General features: G+C 44.5%; 1 protein-coding gene across 1 annotated transcript in view; it reads left to right on the plus strand.

Moving 5' to 3' along the window:
• LOC139666089 (uncharacterized) overlaps positions 1-24,858 on the plus strand; it is a 74,948-nt gene extending 50,090 nt beyond the window's left edge. The window contains exons 4-9 of the mRNA XM_071545187.1: positions 5,494-5,612; positions 12,395-12,484; positions 16,399-16,540; positions 17,200-17,333; positions 18,783-18,994; positions 21,505-24,858. Of these exons, the coding sequence (XP_071401288.1) occupies positions 5,494-5,612; positions 12,395-12,484; positions 16,399-16,540; positions 17,200-17,333; positions 18,783-18,994; positions 21,505-22,666 (1,859 nt within the window). The 3' untranslated portion in view covers positions 22,667-24,858. The remainder of the gene's footprint in view (positions 1-5,493; positions 5,613-12,394; positions 12,485-16,398; positions 16,541-17,199; positions 17,334-18,782; positions 18,995-21,504) is intronic.
• Positions 24,859-25,110: the final 252 nt, after the last annotated feature.

Below are 25,110 nucleotides of genomic sequence, written 5' to 3' on the forward strand. Positions count from 1 at the left end.
AGAGATAGGCTTCCCCTAGCAGCGCCGCATGCACACGCCGTCCGTGAAATCACTCACTCATGTTATAATCTCCACTGAAAGATCAATTTTCCTGATCTCTCCCCAGCCCCCCCCCCCTCCAAGAAAGCAACTTTTTTTGTAGCTGTTTTGTTAGCAGACAAAGGGAATTTGCTCTAAATCCTGGCAGGCCATCTCCTCATATGTAATCTTATATGTCACAGTGGAAACAAAACATTCTCCTCATTGTTCCAAAACAATATCGGACAGATTATAGACCTCAATCCAACCTTAATATTGGGCCCGGGATGATTGAGGATCGTAACATTAGAGCATAATGCATTTATATCCAACCAGTTACAAGAACCGCCGGCAGAATTAAACAAGTGGAAAAAAATCTGCTCCTGTTTCTCCTCAGAAAATCATGAAAACGCCAAAAACTCTGTCTGAGCGAGACGTTTTTTGTGTTTTTTTCTTCTCCTAGTCTGCCATCCTTCCATTTCAAGCCACATTGCCAAAACAAGAAGAAAAAAGTAGAAAGAGTAAGGGTTGGATTTGGATGGGGCGAGATCCGGACATTTGATCTGTGGCATAATGAAGTATTAGCTTCCATTACACTGCAGGCTTAACCTTTTTGCGGAGCGCCATTGAGCGCTTGCCAGCAGTCATCAATATTTAACAGCTGTTGCTATTATGAAATTCTTTATGGGCTAATGTGGCTCGCCGGCTTGCACGCAAGGCCTTGGCCGGCTGCCAGCACCCTGTCAGGAGGAAGGGGGGGGAGATTGACAGACGGCTCGCTCGCGTGACAACCAGCCCTTGATCGGCCAGCTCCTCTCTCTCTCTCTCTCTCTCTCTCTCTCTCGCTCTGCAGGCACAGGAAATCCACAGCAGAGAGAGCAACACCAACAGAGAGAGAGAGAGAGGAAGAGGGTTGAGGGAAGGGGGCGGGAATAGGCAAAGGAGGTGGCTGTAAGCCAACCCGACCTCAACACACACACACACACACATTCACACACACACACACACACAGTTTTCTCTACTCACGCAAGGCTTGTGGGAGGGGAGGGACTGCAGCGCTGCACAGTGTTTGCATGTTCAGGTCCGGAGCTTCTCTTTTACAAGCCGAACGCACAGCAGAGGCTCGGCTGCCAAAAGATGGCACCCACGCTGCTGGAGTCAGACAGACAGAGAGAGGGCCTGGACACACATACACACACACACACACACATTACCTGTTGCTGTAGAGAGTTTTGTTTTCTCGGTTGAGTCACAAAGCTGATATTTTCTCACTTCTGAAACTGACGGTTGTTTCAGGGTTGGACAAAATGATTCAAACTGGATAAGTGAATTACTACAAGTGACTTAATTAGACACAAATGCAACCCAGCTACAAATACAAACAAACTGATTACAATAGCCACCTGTTGGAGTTTACCACATATGAAGCCCTACCTGCTCCTCACTGTACATCGCATCACATAAATGCCCACATTGTATTTTTTTTGCACAAAGAGCATTTTCATGTGCTTCGAAACAGAATGGGCCTGGAACCTTGTCTGCCATCCAGTCCAGAGAGAGTACTCCTCTGGTGCTCATGATTTACAGCAAGCTGGCGCTGCACGTCAGAGGCGTGCAACACTCTCCAACATAATGTCAGGCTCTGCCATCTTTGAATCTTTGAATCTTTCCTAACCTACACGATCGCACTGAATTATTCATTTCTGCGTTTTTCGTCATTTTGTGTGATTTGCTCGTGTTTTAACTCCATTATCCCCAGAAGAAGAGCATGTCAGGGGGATTGTGGATGAATTGAGCACTTGATCTAATGGCATTCTCTCTCTCTTTATCTCTCTCTCTCTCTCTCTCCCTTTCACTGCCAGTGTCTCTCCCTCTCTTTACCCCCTTCGCCAATATTTCTCAATATCTGCCCGTTTCTTTCTCTCGCCGTTTTTTATTTTTTTATTTTTTTTATCTCTATCTCTATCTTTTCTGTCTCTTTCAGCTTCGTCACTGTTGTCGGGAGTGCGGGAGGAAGTGGTTTTAGAGAGGGGATTTCGAAAACACACACACACACACGCACAGGCTGCACTCTGCACACCGCGACACGTGGCCAAACTCACCTCACCCCCTAGAGGCTGCAGAGATTAATGTCTGATTGATCAGGCAAATATTTCTTACATACTCACAGACACACACACACACACACACACTCCACTTTCCTCATTTCCCCCTGTTTACCCACTCACAACTAAAAAGCCTAAATTCATGTTTGTTGGTTAGGAGTTAAGCAGAGACTGAGTGAACTGTGTGTGTGTGTGTGTGTGTGTGTGTGTGTGTGTTCGGGGTATGCATGTGTGTTTTGTAAGGCAGGAAAGCTTCTCTACCTGAAGCGGTAGAATCAATTCTTCCGATGCACAGGAATCTAAAACAATCACTAACAACTGTGAGGCTTCTCACGTTTCACATCCAGTCTTTCTAGCTCTCGCTTCCCCTCATGACATCAAACTAGACTGACTTTATTAGAGGCCCCGCAGTGGCTCATTGACTGTGTTAAAACAGCTTTGATCAGGCCAGTGGCCCTCTAATAGTGGGTAAAGTATCCTGCATTGTTTTGTGAAATTAGGACCCGAATATCGTTCTGATGTCAGTATAAAAGTTCCCAAAACTTGTTGAAAGTGAATTTCATCATGCCATAATTGAAAATGTGAAAATTTCGTGCTGGGAAAATTACAATGATCCCTTATTGATCCCCATTTAACTCCACTTCCATCATGAAGATGAAGTGGGTTAGAGAGGGCTTTCTATAGCTTTGAGACAATTGAGACACAGATTGTGCAGAAAGGGGGCAGAGGGGGCCACGGCTTCATATTTGGAAGGTGGTCCTGATGTCCTGTGCGCTCCCGTGGAAGTGGAAAGACGGGCCCCGGACTGACTGGATTAGCTAGACACTCGGAGCCCCACCCTTTGGCAGCATCCACATCCCCGCTGCTTGTCACTTTTTTTTTTTACTTAACACCCTGTCCTCACACAGAGCACATAAACGCCTCGACCATTACCTACTCTGTTTTCCCTTTTTTTTTGCGAGAGAAAATAGAGGCAAAGAAAAGCAAAGGCCCGAAGACGTGAGCGGCGACGAATAAAAGGCCGGCGTTGTTGGCAGAGGAAGCGCCGGCCCTCCGATAATTAATCATCCCGCGTGTTTGTCTTTCCTGACGCCGCATCCTCTCCAAAAAGCTGCCGTAAGAGAGAAAACAAAAATACGCGGGGCGTTGAGGGAGGGAAATAAAGAGGCTTATTAGATTCCCCCCCACCTCTGCAATGCTTTCCACCGGTCGAATTATATTGCGGTGATTGAGGAGAATGGTTCGGCGCGTGCGTGTCCGTCTGAGCGTGTTTTGTTTGTGTGCGTTTCGCCGCCCCGAGAAGGCGATGACAGAATACTTAACGTTATTACTGGCGTTTATGAGTTTGCCTCCGTCTCAATTCAGTCGTCAGCGTTTAGCCCAATTTTCACCAGTAGAAACTCACACTGAGGCCCCTTTTATTTCCACTTTGTTTGAATAGAGCCACCGTTGGATCCGGGAGGGGGGAATAAACTATTATAAAGTTAATCCAGACGAAAAGCACGAGTAGAAAAAAAAAAAAAGATAGGATGGATACATTAGGTTTGCGTGCCTCGGATGGGGAATTAAGCGAAGGGGAAACTCACGAAATCGGCTGCCGATCGCCTGCGATGTCGGAACGAGGGAGGCGTGGGGAGAGAGGAGGAGGAGGAGGAAGGAGGAGGAGGAGGGAGAGAAAGGGATGAGGGTTGATGGGGAGGGGAGGAGAAGCATCGGAAGATAGACGGATACATACATACATACTTAGATCCTTCGTCGTAACGAGGCTGCGATGTATGTGTTATGTGTGTGTCTGTGTGTGTGTGTGTGTGTTGCGTGACTAATCTGGCCCCGGCTACGATGAGTGACGGGGGGGGGCGAAGGGGGCTGATCTCTTGGAGTGAGCCACATGCCCTCTGACAGCACACCCGGGGACAGAAACACGCAAACATGCCTGCCGACACGCAAACGCACACGTCACACGGGGTGAGCCCGCTGCACATGGGAGGGCTCTGCACGCCACGGCCATGTGGGCTAATTGCGTGTACAAAAACACTCTCAGATAACAGTAGGTGAGCCGTACTGTAAGTGAGGGGAAAAAAAAAAAACATACAGCACATGCACAGGAGACTGGTTCATAACAATGCTAGTAATAATGTACTGTATTGATATCTATAAGACAGTGATGGACCCCTAATTTAGTCCACATTAGGGCCACAGATCCCCATTTTGATGAGATTTTGTCTCTTAGATCCAAATCGTGTGGAGAATATTTTTATTGTTCGATATGATTTTGTCCGGAATTCCATGACTATCTGTATTGTAAGTAGAGAGATAACAGAGAAACTATGATCAAAACAGTCATTCTTCTACATTCTCTAATTGTGTTCACTTCTTGTAAATGAAGTAATGGTGAAGATTAACAATTCATCAATTTGCTGGGGACCCCTTGGAACCCTCTCAAGGACCCTTGGTGGTCCCCAGACCCCACGTTGAGAACCACTGCTATAAGACAGGGGTTTTCAAATGTTTTCATGTCACTGACCCCCCAAATAGACGCACACTAAACCACAGATCCCCATTTGTGTCCCCATATAGGAGGATTTTTGCTCTCGATTTAGTATTGAACCGTCTACATGGGGAGATAACAGCAGAGAGAGTGTGTGATCTTTCTCATGCAACCCAACAATCAGCCAAAATCCGACGTCAACGCTCGATCGTGTGGCTGCTGCCGTGCGAGAGGAATCCCGTAAAGACCAGAAATCCCACACTGTTTTCTCTTCTTAGACGGGCCCACCGCGCGGGCTAATACCTGGCATTAGGTAGAGACGCTCGCCTGACACGGTTAATGTGTCCGCCACATGTCTGAGTGCGGGTCCAGCTCTCTCTCTCTCTACTGCGATACCGCCGAACATACTTGGGGAAAACAGATTATTACCCGGTCAACTTTTTCCATGTCGACACTGCTTAGTTTACGCTCTGTATCTTCTAATATATTCATTTTATGCTGATGATCATGGGAGCACAGGACAGGATTTAGCAACAATATGTTTAAGAAATCGTTTTTTAAGTGTATGACCTATGCAAAGTGTTGATTTTTACTTTCCAGACACCAAAATGAGCGCATATCCCTTGTATGAAGTCATAAAAATCAACAACTCTCTATGATTTTCTTGACTTCTTCTGTTTCTGGCTGCTTGTTTTCATTTCCACCTGCACTTTCACCCAGCCACTCAACACCTTGCTTAACATTTTCAGAGGTTAATGTTTCCTCTGTTCACTTAACATCCTCGCTTATCCTCTACTATGACTAAGCTGTATAGTTACGACGTGAATAATCTGCCCGCGTGAAACAGCACATTCATCTTTCTGTTTTTCTCTCTGTTTCCAGCCAACCAAGAGAAGCCCTCCAGGAAGCACATCGTCAGCCCCACGTCCTCCAACCCTGAACCCAGGAAAGAGAGCCTTCCGCTGGGCACCGGCGTCACAGAAAGCGGCCTCCTCCTGGAAGTAAGTCGTCTCTGTGTGTGTGTGTCATGTGGCTGTCAGTAGTTCTATGTGTGTGTGTCCATAGCTGCTACCCGCATCATTTTGTGAAATCAGGACCTAAATATGTTTCTGCTATCAGTTCAAAACAGTTTCCAAAGCTGTTTTAAAGCTTGGCCATCTCATTCATATTGCCGTCCATGAAATGCTTTCTGAGTTGTACCGCTGTGCCCATAGCAGCCTTTCAGGCGACCATGCATATATATATGAGTGTGTGTGAGTTGGGGGGGGGTTGGGGGTGTTCGTGTGTGTATGTGCGTGTGTGCCCTTTGCCCTTCGACCTGACCTGCTTTGCAGAGCTGTGGTGTTGCGTGACAGAAGGGTGAGACGCGAGTGTCGGAGCTGATGATGGAGGTGGGGACCAACAGACGCTGGAGGCTTCAGCGAACCAATGAAGTGTGTGTGTGTGTGTGTGTGTGAGACTGCGTGTGGATGTGTGAGGAGAGAGACAGAAAAACAGAAAACAGCGAGCCTGTGAACAGTAATGAGAGCAAATCTAAAATCTGTTTCTCATCAGTTGTAAACAGGCCTTGGGCATGACGTGTCACCAAGAAGACAATGAAATCAGATTTCAATTACAGATCAATTAGAGATTACAATGATCTCACCATGCGTACATATGTCATTTACTTTTGTATTATAGAAGGAGTAGGGGTGTAACGACGATATGCAACACACCGCTTATGATGAAAAGTTGTCACTAAATCCGAAATTAAGCTTTAAAGTTAAAGCAAAGTTGCTCAGGTCAAAGCGGCTTTGGGTTTGGCTTCTTCTTTTGCTTTCTTCTTGTCAGTATGAGAGATTACATGGTTTCAGAATCAGCGAGGGAGGAATAATTTCTCGGTACTTTGACGTGAAATCGGGACACCCAGTTGTACTTGGCTATCGCCGATATCTCACACATTTTTTGGGATGCGCAATGCATAATTTGAATATTTGGGGATGAAAACATGTGGCGAGAGGTTGTTACATTCCTGGGGAGGAGAAGAAGAGCGATAGAGCGGTAGCTACATGGGAATTGCCTTGGCATCAGATCATTGTTGCACACTCAATTTCCTAATGGCTATCTGTCAAACAACGAATTATGACACTGTTCATGACCCAACGATCTTGCACACACACACACACACACAGAGAGAGAGAGAGAGAGAGAGAGAGAGAGAGAGCAGCGCTGATTCACTGATGCTGCTGTTAATGTGTTAGGTTGTCTCCTAGGAATGGTAAACAAAGGGCTAGATTGACCGTGGCGATGTGTCGCCTCCCGTTGCGTGACTCGACCTGCACCGGGCCCCACAGCAAACTGTGCATTAGTTGTTATGGTGATGGGATCCCAAGAGAGAGAAGAGAGTGGTGTGTGTGTGTGTGTGTGTGTGGTTGGGGTTGGGGAGGGGTTGCCTGTTTTTATATGTGTCATTTGTGGTGTGTGTGTGCGTGTGTGTGAGGTGCTTTTATACATGCTTGTACATGTCTGTGTATGCATGAGCCTGTGTGCATGGAGCTGCACTGTATGTTTGTGTGTGTGGGGTGTGTGCACGTGCATGTGAGTTTGACATTGTGTGTGTGTGTGTGTGTGTGTGTTAGCGTTAGCTGCCGATATATGGAGCTGATATTGTCCTTTTATTAAAAATCAGATATCATCCAGTCATTGTTGTCCACCTCTAATATGATGGATATGATGCAGTTTGATTGATTACATATTTACTGTAGAATTGATCAATACTACACTGGTTTTCTATGGGAAGACCTTAACCTGAATTGATTCTAATGAGACATCAGATTCCACACAAGATTGTATGAATATGTTTATTAGCATTATTATTATCCTGTGTTTCAATGGACAGTTTTAATGTCCCATGATGGTCTAAATGCTGTTTCAGAGGCTTTTCCATCCTGACAAAAATAAAACTAAATACACTAAACACTTGTAATTTTTTGGCATGAAAATGACCAAAAATAAAGAATATCAGCACAAAATATCAGATATCGGCAGCTTCAATCCAAAACATATCATTATCTGTCTTCAAAAACCCATATCGGTCGAACCCTTGCATGTGTGTGTGTGTGTGTGTAGGATGTGTGTGAGTTCCTGGTGGCAGAAGGTCTCCCGGTGTGTCGTGACCTCCTCCTCGCCGCTTTCATCTCTCTCTCTCCCTCTGACACCGAGGCGGCAGGAAAACCAGAGAAACCCTGTCGAAACAATGAGACGAGGACGGCCTTCCTTTTCTCTCTCTCTCTCTCTCCCTTTCTCTTCCTCCCTCCTCCTCCTCCTCTTCCCCCCGTTTCCAAATCCAGCGAACATATATTTTATTTTTGGGGGGCTCTAGCGTGCAAAGCGCCTCTTAAGATTTGTAAGTCGGAGCTTTTTAACCTCCCAGGGGCGGTTATGGGAGCCGGGGGCGTCGTTGGTGCAGATATGCGGCGGGCCGGGCCAGCAGCAGGTGCCTGTTTCCATTACCTAAAGACTTCAGCATGCGGGGAACCGGAGGAAATCTGAATGAACAAAACCCACAGAAAACAGCACGCAGCACAGTGCAGCCTCTGTGCAGGAACATTAACAGACAGACTTTCTTTCCGTCTTTCCTTCTTTCCTTCTTTCTGTCTGTCTGCCTCTCTTTTTTTATTGTTCTTTCATACTCTATTATCACAGAGGTATAAAGGTCAACCCCCCCCTCCCCGACCTTTGACCTTGCGTCATCAATAATAGAGTGTCTGCCCCTCTTCTCGTCTCTTTGTTTATCTCAGATCAGTTTGGACCATGGTGAAGTTCATCTTTTTTTTTTAATTCTAACAGATTAAACAAAGAATAAATAAAGTAAAAATGAAAATAGTCCATTGATAATTGTTAATATGTGTTCAGGATGAGCAGAATTGTCGAAACGGAGCATTTCTTTTACAGTCTTAAATTGTTTATAGCTCCTGTCCAATATATTGGAAATGTCCCTTTAATGGTTTTTTGTCAAAAGTAATGGCACTGCATTCATTACTAATATATTCGACGCATATGGCTTTTGGAAAGCCAATAAAACATAATCAATCGACAAAATTCACTAATTTCTGCCTGTAAATGCTCTTGCAGAGTCCAAGTCCAAGGCCTGTGTTTTTTCCCAGAAGTAGAGAAATGCCAAATTCCTTCAAAAAGAAAAGGGGGTCCAGAGCTTGAAATGTATCCTGGCATTTCAAGGGCTGGGACGAGAAATGGGGGAATGGTGAACTGGCTGAATAAATCCAAATGAACCCAGCATGTTAATTTTGGCATTTTTATGGCCTTTTGGGACCCCGTAAAGGCAACATCACATTCCAGTGCATTCAAGTCATTTTTATATCCTTTTTTTTTAGACATGCTCTGTACAAATCCAATAGAGTTCGGTCATTTCTAAGACTTTTGGACGTATCGACGAAAGGTGCTAGAGGCTTTAATTAAGCATGTTTTCATTATACTGTATATGAATGAATGGGACACATTTGAGTTGGACAAGCAAGATCACAGCTTTGGATTACAGTACACACCAAAAACGTGCGCCGCCTCAACACCCCATCCCACCCCAAACACATGGTTTCAATACAGCAAACATCCCAGAAAATGGAATGTCTTGGTCGAAAAACCAGACATTTTCATATTTTCAGCACCGACATATTGGATTTGGACACAATATACTGTTTTCAGCATAAATATATTCGATTTAACCTGACATACTGTTACCAGATGTTTGCGCAGCCCCCATGTGACCAACAATAATACTTTCAACACTAATATATTGGAAAATACACTAAACTATATTGATCCCAAATCGTCCTAGCTCCATTTCAAAAGATTCAGAGCGGTCCAGAAGACACTACACGACCTTTTAACTGCGACACCCTTAATGGTATCTGTTTCCCTGATGCTAAGAAGTAAGTGCGTCCAAAAAGCCATCTTTGATGTCCAGACCTGGCTTAGTGAGTGGGAAGCCGGATCCAAAATCCAGAGTCAGATCCCCCATGGCGATAATTTGTAAACCAGCAATGCATTCCCAGCAGGATCCGTTGTTCCTGAAGTCATTGCAGCGGTACAGCCTGATGTATTTTTGCTGAGGAGTGCTTGCTAACGCTGGGATAGCAGGAGGATGTGTGTGTGTGTGTGTGTGTGTGTGTGTGTGTGTGTGTTGGTCGGTCAGAGTCTTGTCAAACAACGTCTGCTTCTACGCCGCAAGGAAGCTGGTGGCTGCGATCTCATCATCCCGCCTCTCTCTGTTTCTCTTATTCTCTCTTTATTCTCTATTTTCATATTCTTCACATACTTTCATATCCAACATATTTTTCCATTCACTTTCTTTGACTCGGTTTGTTCCACTGCTGTGCGTTTTGCACACCATTCATGCTGTAATTTGTATATTTTCCATACTTCTCATTCATGTATTTCCACTTAACACCTTCGAGTGGTGTAATGGTTGGTGGCGTCATGTTTAATAACCCCTCTCTGTTTTTCTAAGCCTCTTCTCTCCCTGTGTCTCACTCTTTTCTGTCTCTGCATCTCTCTCGGACACTAAAAAGATTGAAACAGCGGATCGCTTGCTGGCACAAACGAACATTATGAAGTGGCGGCCATGTTTGATTTGATTGGGGTTGGAAACACGACAAAGAAGACAGCAAAGCAGATGGAAACAACGGCAAACTCAACCGGTCTTCGGACAAAAATATTAAAATATAATCAAAATGTATCAAAATTATCCTTTGATATCATTGAGAGATGAGCAGAGATGGAGAAGGCCTAAACCAAAGGCCACAGCAAGGGAACATCCATGAAGTTAATCCTTAATGTTAGCTAATGCCAGCAGTTAGCCACTTCATGTTGTTAACGTTATATTTATCTAGAAACCAACTAGGTCAAAATCTTATGAATTGTGAACACTAACAGCCTTTATCTTCAGTATTAGTAATATGCTAACATGTTTCATAGCCTATCTGTGGCACCTCAGTTAAATGTTTTGTTTCATAGCCTGTAACAACTTTTGTTGTTAGCTAGCTGTGTCTGCTATCAAGCGCTAGCATTAGGTGCCTTCAGGTGGTTAAAATACAAAGCTAATTATCAGCTACTACTTACACAATTTAACTTAGTTGGTTTAGAGTTTGGAGATAAATATAACTTTAACAACATGAAGTAGTTCTGCCAAAATTAGCTAATTTTGTTGAATATTTAACATTTTTTGTCCAAAGACCGGTTGAATTTTCCTCTGTTTTTATTTGCATTGCTGTGTTCCAGCTAAAATTTCCCGCTCCGAGTGTAAATGAAACATGGCCGCCATGTGAGTCAAGTGAATTGTCCGAAGTGTTTTTACTCATGGACAGGTATCGGTGTCCATTAGGCCATTAGGATGGAGCGGCTCCAGTAAACAGAGGATTGCACTGCATGCCAAGGCAATGAGATCACTATGAGGACAGAGAGAGGGAGAGGGAGGCAGGAGAGTGAGAGAAACAAGAGGAGTGAGAGAATATGGGTGTGAATTTGGAAGCCGCAGGGGTACACACCACATAAAACACACACACACACACACTACACGCACACACACACACACACACACACACACACACACCAGGGAAGACCTGCATAGTCTCGCAGTAAACTAGAGGTGACAGACTCTGGCAGCAGCAGTCACGCAAGTCAAGTAGCACTGCAGTAGTCACGCTATCACAGCAGTGAGCATGCACACACACACATGCTTACACACACACACACACACACACACACACACACTGGGAGACCTCTTCCACCTTTCCTTCCTGTACTTTCTTCTCTCTCCTTCCACTCTTTTTTCTCTCACACTCCTTCCTCTCTTCCATCTGTCCATCCCTCCATCTGTATTTGAACAAAGCCTGTTGTGCATTTGTTGTACAAATCCTGTTTAATGAGCACTTGTCACTGTAAGCTGTGTTAGCCTTGTCAATGTGTGTGTGTGTGTGTGTGTGTGTGTGTCAGAGAGAGAAAGAAGGAGAGTGTGTGTGTGGAGTCGCTCTGTCACATATTTCCCCGCTTTTAATCAATGTGTCAGAAATCAGGAATCAAAGGGAAAGTTCCCTGTCAAATAGACTAAATGATCAAAGTTTGAAACTTTTGAATATGTAGCTCAGTCATTACATCTCTTTCTTAACCGAGGGACACTGTAGGCGTGTATGGGTGTGTATGTCATCTCCAAGTTATTTGCTGGAAAAATGATCCGGAATATAAATTCCACCGGGAAATATAATAAAAGTCTTAGTCGAAAGTGATATTTCGCACCACAAATCAACAGGTTTTTATTTGGCCAACTCGGTTGCACAACCACCTGTCTTTCATTCCCTCTCCAGTGTTGTGTTATTGTATCTTTTGTTCCATACGTACTGCAATTTGCTGTTCGGAGAATAATGGAAATATTGATGTTTGAAATTGGGCATCGCGCTATAAAATAAAGTCTGGCTAGAGTGGCGTTCTGGCTGGCGTTGTGACTGTGGCTTAAAAAAAAAGCAATGGTACAGTAATGACTGCAGCCAGATGTAGAAATGAATGAAGCCATTTGACTCTCCATAGAGATTGCACTCTTCTTCTACTCACTGCATGCTCACTATGATATATTTACTCCTGCCATCTAAAGTTAGTTTCAGAACGACGAGCCAGTTAAAATGGGGTCGTTTGTGTTTGTGTCAATAATGTATCTGTTACTCTTGTTCTTGTTTGCTGCATGGACTACTTTGAATCACTGATGGTCTCTCTGTGTCTCTGTCTGTGTATCTAGTCTCTGACAGGCTTCGCCTTGGTGGTGAGCAGTGATGGGATGGTCTTCTACGCCTCCTCCACTATTGTGGACTACCTGGGATTCCATCAGGTGGGTTGGACCTCTTATTCGCACGTTATGTAACAAGTGACACATAATGCAACGTCAACAAGTGTGTAATGAAGAGTGGTGTGTTTGACAGTTACAGGCAGAATAGCAGGCAGTGTGACTTTTAAAGCCACAGTATTCAACTTTTCACCTTGAGGCAGCAAGTGTCTTGTTAGCCCCGCCCTCCTCCCCCTCAGTTGGTCAAGGTCCCGCCCCCGCAGTTGTCAATCATCTCGATGAGCCGTCTGCCTTGACACGGCATCTAGCCTGAGGCAGAAGAAGCAGACGGCTGAACGCAGCCAATCTGCAATTAAAAACAACTCATTTCCCTCCCTCAGTCCATCCTTCCTGCTTTTCTCTCTCTTATCTTCCTTTCCCCCTCTTCGCATTTCCCCTCCTTTTTAACCCGCAGCCAACTAGACGCAGTAAAAAGTTTCTGTCTGCCTCCCCGCTGCCTGATAACCTGTCATCTAGAAGCCAGTTTGAACCCACTAAGTCGAGGCTAAGAGGCCACAGCAAGGTCAAGACCGCTGTTTCACCCTGGAATAGACTGTGTGTGTGTGTGTGTGTGTGTGTGTGTGTGTGTGTGTGTGTGGGCGCTGACACGTTCGCCGACAGCTAAGCCTCCTTCCTCTCCGCCAACCATACCCAGCCGGTCATTAATTATGGATGATATCAACACGGCCTCGCCTGTCCTGCTACGCTTAAATCACCCCCCTCCTTCAAAACCATGAATAAAGTGCTTTTCACTGTTAAAAATCCCTCACTTTGCCCTCACGTCTGCTTACACACACACACACACACACACACACACACACACACACAGCAGGTTGACACTTTGGAGTAGAGATTCTTCTGCTACGGCGCTCCCACTTGGCTTACAAGCGGCGAGGGGCAGTAACACAGCGCCATGAAATCGACATGAAAACCAAAAGTGGTCTGAAAGATGCTGCTCTGCTCTGCTCTGTGTGTGTGTGTGTGTGTGTGTGTGTGTGGTGAGGGTTGAGACAGTAGAGACAGACAAAGGAGCTTAAAAACGTCGAGCACTTTGCTTAATGTGTGTGTGTGTGTGTGTGTGTGCGCGCCTGTGTTTGAGTCTCAGCCTTTACTACTCCGCTTGATCGTTTTCACTTTGCGATGGCCCGAGACCTAAAGCTCTGCCTTTTTAGCGTTATTACATAAGAAACCCCCAAAAAAATCCATCTTGTCACATATTGTCGGGAACTCTGTGGACGTGCTGAAAAAAAAAAAAAAAAAACGTGGGCGGATCGTGACTTTTAACTGACTGAAGGAACAAAAAGAAGGAGAGAGAATATCTAATGCGTTATAAAAGCAATGATTCCATTCCAACTGTCGAGCACATTTTACGCACATTTCTTTGGAAATGTCGCAAGAAATAAAATGCGGTTAGGTGCGTCTCCTTCAGCTTGAAGGGAATAAATCGGAATTTCAAGAATTGATTAGTATCGGGCATGTTGTTCTTCTTCTTGTGCCAGTAATGTTGGCCATATTTCATTCTGTCTGCAATGACGAAATGAAGAAATACTTGGCAATATTATAACGCCCATGGAACCACAATGGCTGCCTTATACAAGGGAGCGGCCGCATGTAAGACATCTATTGAGAGATCATGGTGAACAGATATTTCATAAACTAGTTCAGGAACTCCCAAGCCACTTTTTTTTTTTTGCAATGAGCCAGAACCATTCGTCAGTGTCGTTATTAATCTGATACATGCAACAAGTTTTTGTCAAACACTTCCAATCCAGCTCCAGAGAAAGAGACCAGGTACTGACTGTTTAGATAGGCAGTGAAAACCCTATCTGGTCTGTTCAGGCCTGAGCCAAAGCATCCCAGCATGCAAAGCAGCCAAACCGTTTGGTGCGGTCAGGTTAGGTGCGATCGGTAGAGATAGAAAATCGCCTTCCTATCCCCAACACTATCAACTTGAAAATTCAGACTGTGCTGCTGTCTGTAGTTTAATTTGTCAGTGTTGTGAGTAATTATGTGAGAACAAACAGCCAGGATACAGAACATTGAAGACACATTTTTTGAGAAAATGAAGTATGTGTGTGTAAACGTTAGAATTGGCTGTCATCAAAACATTCTCCCATCCTTTTTCGCATGCTCACTTTTTTTTGCGAGAGCTGCTGCTGTTTGTTTGTGAGTCTTATTGTGCCTTGAAGGCCTTGGCAACACAACACATCATTTTGAGCATCCTAGTAAGAAAGACACTTATCCCTAATATGCCACAGAGCAAACTAAAATAAGAGCGCTTGACTAAGTAGCGCCACAAGAAAGCTCCGGAGCGGAGCAGAAAACCCCCCAGTGGCCTTTGATCCCATTTGTTACTGCGGCGGCTCACCCTTTGAAGGTCAGCGAAAATATCACTTATTCTCCCTTTTTTTTCTCCTCTTTTCCTCTCTCTGTCTTTTACGAGAAACATAAACAATAGTCACTCGATCCGTCTGTCTGCCCGACTGCCGGTAGGGAAGCAAACCGCAGGGCCAAGCGCGCGCCCAAAGACGGTGGGAACGGATTGTGTTTGCAGAGGCAGACGATCAAAAAACCTCGCGTGCCTCCAGTGTGGAAATTATGGAGCGAGCGGGAGAGGGAGGGAGGGAGAGGAGGGAGGAGGGAGAGGAGGGAAGAGGAGAAGGTTGAACATTTTAGCGAGGAATCTGTCATGGAATGACAGAAAGCAAAGCTATTGCTGGAAAAGAGAGAGAGAGAGAGAGAGAGGCATGACGAGAGTGGGCTGGAACCCGACTCACTGTGTGTGTGTGTGTGTGTGCGTGTGTGTGTGTGTGTGTGTGTGTGTGTGTGTGGTTGGGGAGGGTAAGCCGGGCTGGACTGCTCTTCGGGAGCCGGTGTCACGCGATGTTTGACAAACACAGCTGCCCTCGCTGGCCCTGCAGCTGCCCTTAGACTTTTACTGTACTGGGACTGTAAATGTTCCTGGTGTGTGTGTGTGTGTGTGTGTGCATGTGTGTTCATGTGACTTTCAATGACCTTGTGATCATGTTCCTTGTGTGTGTGTGTGTGTGGGCAGTTCACACGCTCCCTGTGCATCCTGAGGCAGACTTCATGTATGTGAGCAGCAGCGACAGGAAAGCACAGTCGTCCAAACAGCAGCTACCAGCTGCACTGATGGCAACACACACTGATCCAGAGTCACTCTGTTGCCGTTGCTGGGAACACGCGATCCCATTCAAACATCGCATGTCTTGACTCATTCATGAGATGACTTCATGCAAAAATGTGAAAACTGATATTATATTGGAAAAATGCGAGTGTAAAACCAGAAATGTCTGTTTGTCAAGAGAGAGAGACGGAGAAATGATTATAATTGCTTCATCATTTGAAATGTAAGAAAGCGTCAGTTCCTTCAGCCGGTCGTATTTGCTCTGTAACTGTTGTCTGTAACCGCTTAGAGCCCAAAGATGTTCGGCAGGGGTTAAGCGGCGATGGCGCCGCATGATACAGAGTGTCCGAAAAGCCTTGGCATCGTAAGGGAAACCGCCAACCGACTGTGTATCGAATGTGTCACATCCGTTGTCTGACCCGTGCCTCCTTTCAGAGAGCAGAAAGCCTGTCAGCCCGAACCGCTCAGCCATCCTGTTGTGTGGAAAATAAGCGCAACAAAAGAAAAATATATAGTGTTACTTATCCATGTGATTGCATGAAGAGTGATGGTGTAAGTTTGGAACAGAGAGAGAAGAGAAAGAGTTCATTCCCCATTCCTTTTTTAGATTATTTTCATGACGTTTGCTTCAGTGGATAGTTTCCCAGTGGAAGCAGACAGGGAAGATGGGCTTCATGTTCCGTTTCGATCACTCCCTGAATACCCGTTTCATTAACTATTCCTAACTGTTGTGACATTTCTGATCGCGTACCGTCTCGTTTGTCCCCGGCAGACCGATGTGATGCACCAGAATGTGTTTGACTACATCCACATCGACGACCGCCAGGAGTTCAAGCGCCAGCTCCACTGGGCCATGTGTCCTCCGCAGCACCAGGGGGCGGCGCACCAGGACGGCCAGCTGGCCCCAGGGACAGGTGGGTACACGCTGCACCGGGGAGGGAGGGGCCGAATCCCTTCATGTGGATATGGCGATTAGTTTTGTCTAGGTTTTTATCTTCTTCTTAGATTTGATTTTAAGGTTTTGCTGGTTACTCTTGAACTATGGCTGGTCTACTTCATCAATATTTTGACCTCATATTGGTGGGAGCGCACCTTGTCTGATAGTTATTTCAGTTTAGGTGAATAAAAAGATTTTGGCATAATCTTCCCGATGAGAGCAGGCTAGCAACATCAGTATATTTTGTGAAATCACTTCTTAAATCATCTGTTTGAAGAGCCAATTTCCTAAAAGTTAGGAAAAAATAAATCATTACCTGAATTTCCTCATTCAATATCTCTAAAATACAGAGGATTTGGTCAGTGAAAGGGATATCATTTGTCAATCAAGAACTTAGGTTACCTACTATCCTTAAGTAACATAATATGTTCCATTTTGTGCTGCCAAGCCTGTTGTAAGAGTAGGTGTCATTTTTTTCCAATGGTGACAACTTTATTTTAGAATGCTCTTCTTGTTTTTTTTTGCCGTTGTTTCATTGATTTCCATTTTACTTTCCTGACTGTGAAGCACTTTGTAACTTTGCTTTTAAAATTTCTACACAAATCAAATTTCCTCATCCCTCTCTGTACCTGCCAGGTGAGGACTTTGTCGTGAGCAGCCTGTTCCACTCTCCGGAGGCGGGAGGGATTCCTGCGGAGCTCTCCTCCTTCCTCAACAGATGTTTCATCGCCAGAGTGCGCTGCCTCTTGGACAGCACCTCTGGATTCCTGGTAAGTGGTCTGACCCAAACATCCAGCTAAGCTAAACTTGCAGCTTCAGCTCTCGAGTGCAATTTTGCAAAACTGAAAAAGGTAGAAAATGTAGTGAAAATGGAGCTCGGAATTGGAGAAGACCCAGGCCCATAAAAAGTAATATCTCCCATTTGGTGCAACAGAACTTCATTTTTAATTGCGGTGTGTGTAGTTATTTATAGTCCTATTGCAAGGCATTATGAGGGTATTTGGACACGGCAGCAGTGTAAAAGTGTGGTTCGCCCCTCATGGCTGTGACCAGAGTGGTTTGGAGAGCAGCAATGGAAACCCATGAGGTCTGATGATAGAGAACCAAGAATAATGGGTTTGGACCATTTGGTCAGGGTCACTAGAGTTCACTGTCACCAAGTCCGATCTGGTTTCATTGATGTTGGCTGGACAGCAAATTCTAGAGAACAGTTTTCTGACATTGTTAACTAAATGTACTGGAACAGCTTGTAGCCATGTAGTGAGCATTTGCTGCTTATACTTTCCTGCTTTCCTCATCAGTTGACTCCAGCTAATTGCAGTGATGACACAAAGATTGTGTTTTAACGCATAATCCTCAAAAATAGGATTATTTGCTTTATTATGTAAAATAATGTGAGCAACAGGGTCCCTAGTGTGGAGCAGTACATCACAGATATTGCTTTCTCTGAATTGTCAAATGAAGGTACAGGGTATTTGCAGGTTTCAGAGAGCAAAGTTTCACACTTTTTAAAGACCTTTTTAAAGCTAAATGGAATTATTTTTGTTTTTAAAAACAGAAATATAAAGAAACAATGCAGGCAAAACCACATTATTTGACATTGAACACAGGACAAAAAAGATCAGGATGTGAGGATGTTAAAGTTGAAGCCCAAGTTTGTTAGTAAAGCAGCACAAAGACACCCAATAACTGTATTTAAGACATATTATTAATTTTTAAGGCTTTGACATCAGATAATTTAAGACTTTGTGTCCACTTTTATAACATTCAAAACATTTTTATATCAGAGTTTTTGTCTCTGAGAAATCAGCAGCAGCCTTCCTTCTGTTAGCATTTGTTTGCAATGCTAGTGCAAGTCAATGAGTAACCACTGCTTTCAAAATCCCATTCAAGTGCTTTGAGTGAGTTCTATTACGTATTCTTACTATTACTCCAGCTATGGAAGTATATGGAATGGCTTGAAAGTGATGTCAAGATGTATGGTTTCATACCCCATTGACTTGTGCTAGCATTGCTAACAAATGATAATAGGAAGTGGTTGCCGATTTCACAGAAATGCAAGCTCTAATGTAAAGACTTTTGGCACATTCTAAGAGGGGGCTTGATTAGTGATTAATAGCATAGTCTTTTAAAATCGCTGAACCTTCCCTTTAAGGAAACGCAGATACTCTGCATTAATCAAGTCAAGTCAGTCAATCAGTCCTCTTTTCTATTTCCAGACTATGCAGTTCCAGGGCCGGCTGAAGTTCCTCCACGGGCAGAAAAAGAAGTCGGCCTCCGGGGCTCTGCTGCCTCCCCAGCTGGCTCTGTTCTGCGTCGCTGTGCCCCTCCTGCTGCCCTCCATCACCGAGATGAAGATGAAGAGCATGCTGATGAGGGGAAAGAGCAAGGGAGGAGGAGGAGGAGGGATTATCTCTCCACTGGAGCACGGGTAAGAGGGATCGATGGACGTTGTTAACTTGTTTACTTAGATGCACGGTTTAGATATGGGCCGAGAGAGTTCCATGATCCGAGGGCCTGTGAAACCCATTGGAGTGTTTCACAAATACATGGGCACCAATGGGAAAATTAGCCAGGGTTTTCATGTGAGATACCAGCTTTTCACCCAGCAGCAGCTAAATGAACACACTTGTACATCAGCGTACGCACTCTCTCACACACATTCAGCCTTTTACCCTGAAACCCAACACAAACATAAGCCCTTTTCTCACCCCAGCAAACCCTTTGCCGACTTCTGACACCAAACCAAATGAGTGCTGGACGGCATCCCTGTGGCCAATTAGGAGCAGATACACATCTCAGCTTGGATAAGGCCCTCTCTGCTTCATGCATCATTACCAACTCTGGGAGGCTGAGAGGCCAAGAGTTAAGCTGTTGTCCATCAGTCAGAGCCCTACCACCCCCTCTGCCGTTCACGTCTTCCCAAAAACACTGTTGTCCTGCACGTTGCCATGGAGAGTGGTAGTTTCCTCAGCAAAATACCAATGACTTATATCTGGACAGCAGGTTGGCTGTTTGGATTGGGAGGCTATTAAGTATCTGAGGTTAGGTCCAGTACTGCCATATATGAGTAACTCTCTCCCAAGGTTGAGTACTGGAAGCTAGCTAATATTAGGTGCATCCTTTGATATAATACAACGCTTGAGATGATGAAATCGCTTCCATGTGTGCTTATCAGCTCTTTAGGTGAACGCATGCTCTATGAATGTACAGTCAGGATCCACGCAGATGATGCCATTGCTTTGGGTCTCCACCTGCGCAGCATATGATTTCACATCATAAAAGCCGTTGACATGAATATATTGTAATAGGACAAGATTGTTTTAAGCGATTTCTCGGAGCGCAGATATTGCCACGGAAAAATACTTTAAAATACTTAACCTGCAGAGCTTTGATAGAGCTCCAAAGCCATGTCTGCTATCTGTTATTCTCTCTTCAGCTGAGAGAGCAGAGGGAAGCTAAGGAGAGGTGGAGTGATACACGAGGGCACACACTGAACACATTACTAAAGACTTACAGACTTTCTGTCAGACTTTTTGATAGAATGCAATGGATATATACTGTAAAAAGTTGATATGTTAGATTAATGTATTAACTTGAGAATACTTTCTGAAGCTGTATCTGGGGCTTGTAATAGGGTTGGACCGATGTATCGCTTTGCTGATCTATCGGGCCGATATTGGCATTTCATAAAAAATCCGGCCAGCCAATGTTGTCCACCTCTGATATGATGGATGTGATGCAGTTTGATTGATTACATGTAGAATTGACCTATACTACACTACAGACATTGGTCACCAGCCTGGTGCTTAATGAGCCACACCTGGTCTGTATCTACCAGACATCAGGTATGGCTCATTAACTATCAGGGAGGAACAAAAAGGCTCAGGTCTCACCAACAGGAACAGAAAATAAGATTATTTCAGTTCAGCACCAAATGTATCAGAGGACTTCTCTTGGGGATTTATTTTTCTGGCGTTCGGGAAGTCAATTAATTCACTTCAGCCCAGCTGATGTAGAGACAGAACTCACATTTTATGTTTTGCAACATTTCCAAAGTTTGGGTGAAATCCACTTGACAGTTGGATGGAAACACAGCTAGTGAAGGCTCGGAGAGAGACTGAACAAGTGGAAAGTCTTGACCCACTTCAAGACCCCCCTGTCTGGAACCCTGCTTGGTATCATTACTGTCAATAGTTTCCACCTTATCTGGCCGTCTATCTGTGATCGGAAATCCAATAAGCTTGGTGGAAACAGCAAAGTGCCAGCTCACTGACGACAGCAATGTTATGAGCTCTGAACCACCGAATCCATCGATTGATCATTGAGTTGACATTCATAGCGCATGAAGTTCAGTAGTAAATGAACTAGCATGAGTCATCAGAAAGTTCCCTAGGGATGTTTTAAGATTTTCTTCTCCCTGCTCTGATGCTTTTCGGTCATGGAATGTGTAAATTGAATTGTGTTTTGATTGTGAATTGCTTTTTTTTCTTTTCTGGAGCTGTGCATTAATTGAGCGGAACAAATAAATAAATAAATAAATAAATGTTATGTAGTTCCTCAGTTATATAGACACCCAGCTGATCTGTGGGTTCTGGCTGTGGCTCTGCTCTCATTTTTCAGAAGAGACAGATCCTGGGAAAGATGAGTCACTTCTGGAAAGATGCTCTCATGGACTGAAGTGAACCAGCTCTAGATATTTGTGTTTTGACTCATTCATCAATCAGTAGAAAAAGCAGTCAGTAGTACGTAGGATATTTTGCGGTATATTTCTTGTAGGGAGAATACTTTGTCCTGTATGTCCTAAAGAAATATGACGACATGATAGAATCTATATAGATTTATCTTGTTGTTTCGTGACTAATGCTCTGACTCTTCTTTTTTTCTGTAATCCTACTCTTCTCCCCACCCCACTTTTCATGCCATCCCTCTCCCTCACAGTGAGCGAGGGGAGCACCTCCGGAGACACTCTGTCAGCGGAGGAATGGGTGACATCGGAGACCCTCTCCTCCTCTCCTGTCCCACTCCTGGCGGCGCCCAGCGGGGCCACCACACCCCCTGGACCCCTCTCTCCAAAGACAACCTCAAGTACCGCCCCGATGGTTACTACAGCCAGGAGGAGCCCCTCAACTACTGCAAGACCTCCATGGCTCCCCACAAAGGCCTCAGCCCGGGCCTGGGCGGTGGGTGGCCTCTGCGGCCCAGCTCAGGACCCCTCAGAGCGGGACAGGGCGTCGGCTACATCCCCTCTAACCGCATGAACAAGGCCGGGCAATACGGGAAGCCGTACCGCCTTTCCCCCAGCTGCCACAGCAGCAGAGGTGGCGAGGTGTTTGTCTCCAAGCTCTATGGGAACCTCCAGAGTCCCACAGATCCAGACGTCTACTGCGTGGACCTGGTGAAGAGCGAGAACGGCTACGGCGAATGCTACGACGGCCACCTGATGCCTGAGATGCCGCCCATCAAGGTAGAGCACGACTCCGACTCGGAGAACGGCTGCGACGCCTACGGGCGACCCTGGGTGTGCCGCGACCCGGAGGCCATTGACCGTCGTTACGGAAACGGGGTGTATGACCCGAACTCCGGCCTCCAGCTCAAATCGGAGGCAGATTATTACGATCAACAGTACTCGCCTTGTCAGCGAGGGAAAGCAGGCATCAGCCCGCCGTACAACAACGGCCACTATCAGAACTATGCAGTCAGCAATAGCGGAAACACCGCCGGGCGTCTGTTGAAGTGCGACAAAGACCTGGGCAATAGCAACAACAACGACAACACTCAGTTTAGTCCTCAGAGACTCTCTCACTCAGACCCGCTGTGCAGCAGCCAGTCGGTCAACCTCATGGACTCGCACGTCTATCCAGGCGCTACACTGGACCCCCACAAGGCCTACATGCACCAGGACTACAACAAGCATGGCAATTATGAGTTCAAAGGTCACGGGCTGATCCATTCGATCAAGCGGGAGCCCATGGACTCCCCCCCGTGGTCAGAGAGCGGTCACGACATGGGCCAGTCCATGATGGTTGGTCCGAGGAACGTTATGCCATGTGTGATGAGCACAGGGCATCACAAATCCAATCCCTATAGTTATATGCAGTAAAAGAGTGACTGGTGCATTACTGTAACACCTCAGAACTTGAATTGATAGAACGGTCGTTCCCATTCAAATCAACGTTCCTGGATGGTCGGAGCGGCGGCCATTTTGATTGGTTTTGTTGGGCTAGCTTCCGTATGAACTGATTTACGGCAAGTCGCTGAGAGGAGAGATTTTGCAGCAAGGACCAAAGGAGCTTCTCTGTCTCCTTGCTGCCATGGATTGCTAATAGTTAATGTTGACTAGAAGAGCTAGAGAGAGAAGTACAGTCCTTGATAAAGCTACGTTAGCCTTGTCGCTAACGTTAGCTTCCAGTAGGGTTTCGACAGTTTGCTAAGCACTCGTGCAACAGACACATCTGCACAGTTCTCAAGCAACAGACAGTGACAGACTTTATGGTCTTACTCCCTAGACTTGCGTTAAAATTCCATAATCGCCATTTCATGCTGTACTAGCCAAATTACCATAGCAAACAGTGGAAGGACTGTTCTATCCATTCAAATTCTGTGTGTAACACATAAACCACAGATAAGTACCGAACCCCTCCCACAAACACTCTGAGTGTGTACATTATAGTACATCATACCATTATCACTTTCATACACATGCACCAAACTACCAAGGACTCCCAGGATATCAACATTTAAATTACTTCTTCGATTTGATGAAGAGGTCACAAACCAGGCTCAGGTTCTAAAGGACTAGTGTTGTGACAATCAAAATCAATCATGTGGATGCAGTTTTTGGATATTTGCTTTTGTTTTTAAGGTACATTTTGTAGTTATTGTTTCCAAGCACTTTTGGATATAGTGACAATGATGCAAGTCTTGTCTAGACACACAGTTTTGTTTTGTTTTTCGTGTTGTGTACACCTGGCTTTTGTGGGAGGTTTGAACAAAGCTTTTGCTGTAAAAAGACTTTTGTTTCATTATTTACTTCGTACACAAGAGGCGACTTCAACCTACTGGGCTTATTCAGGAGAGATGGGTGATTTTGAAAAAACACACTTGGGAGTCAATGGCAACAACTTAAGGAGCAACCAGTCTTTATGATTTAAGTATATTCACTCAGAGAAAAGAGGATTTCCCTATGGGGATGAATAAATTATCATATTGTCATCATTGAATGAAACATCACAGTGTATTTGAAAGGCTAAATACCAATAACTTGTGGTTGTAATGTCCATATTCTGTCATCAATTAAAGTGTGTACAAAGCTACAGCAGCACCAATCACTGACTGAGCGGACCTTTAAGTTGCAGGACCTTAGTTGTTGACCATTTACCTAAAAAGATGCTTACCACTGGGTAAAATTACCTATGTTATCAATTGAAGGATTGTTCAGAGTTTTATGTGTGTGTCTGTGTGTGTGCGTGTGTGTGTGTGTGTGGGGGGGGTTATATAGTTTGCATGGAATGAAAAGAAGGCAGTCCATTGTTTTTGAGGTTCGAGTTTGATCTTTTTATGCGCACAATTATTTCATCATTTGAAGTCACCACCATGAAAACTCCTGTTGAGCATACAATATCATATTAATTTATGTCATTTTATGTCAAAACTAATGTTGTACAGCTTTGGATTAGCATTTACGGCAAGATCAGCATTTCAACTTGATATAGCCTCTCACTGCAGAAATGTGACATTTCCATTGAAATGAATATACACGTTTTGTATTGTGTCTTTTCAGTCAAAAATCATTAGTTATTGTCTTCACAATCAGTATTTTTGCACAAATGAATTAAAAGCACCAAATTATGAGTCAATATCAAAGTCTCAGATCTGTGAAGCTACTGTTGTAGTTTCTAAATTGCACTATTGGGAGTAGTTCAGTTCAAGTTCAGCCTACCCAGACAGGTTGTCGACTCGACACGCACAATTGTAAATGGTGTCACCTTTTTGAATTTATCTTTCTCTTTTTGTGTGTTCTTTTCAATAAATGTTTGATGATTCGTATTTATTGTAAGAGGCAGAAGTGTATATTTAAAAAACTAAAGTTTTGAAGGCTTTGCTGTCTCAATAAGGACAATAAATAAGGCTTTTTTTCCCCTCGCTATCTTTTTGATAAATGTTGATAACAAGACTCTCTCAAACAGACTTGTCTTATGGAGGAGGTAGCTGCAAGGTAGCGAATACAGTGTACAGATTGCAGTGTCTTCCAATGTTTCTACGTGTTTTTGCAAATGGGACTTATCTATTAAAAGACTGTTCTTTATATGAAAAAAAAAAACGTGTTCAAGTGTTTTCATTCTCTTGCCATTGGGTAGAAGATGATTAAGAGGGCAGGATATTACTGCCAGCTGGGCTGGCGAGGAACGTATTACATATGGCCGCATTCCTGTAGGCTACTATTACAGAAAAATGTTTTGCTGTAATCTGTTTGCAGTTATTAACAAAGTCACAGTAGTCAGATACTTTGAAAATTGGTGATTACTAATTGGATTACTCAGAAAA

This window comes from Centroberyx affinis, unplaced genomic scaffold (genome assembly GCF_046629955.1).
Source record: "Centroberyx affinis isolate AG114_WGS23_722 - 3 ecotype Tasmania unplaced genomic scaffold, CSIRO-AGI_Caff_v1 ptg004798l_1, whole genome shotgun sequence".
Lineage (NCBI taxonomy): Eukaryota > Metazoa > Chordata > Actinopteri > Beryciformes > Berycidae > Centroberyx > Centroberyx affinis.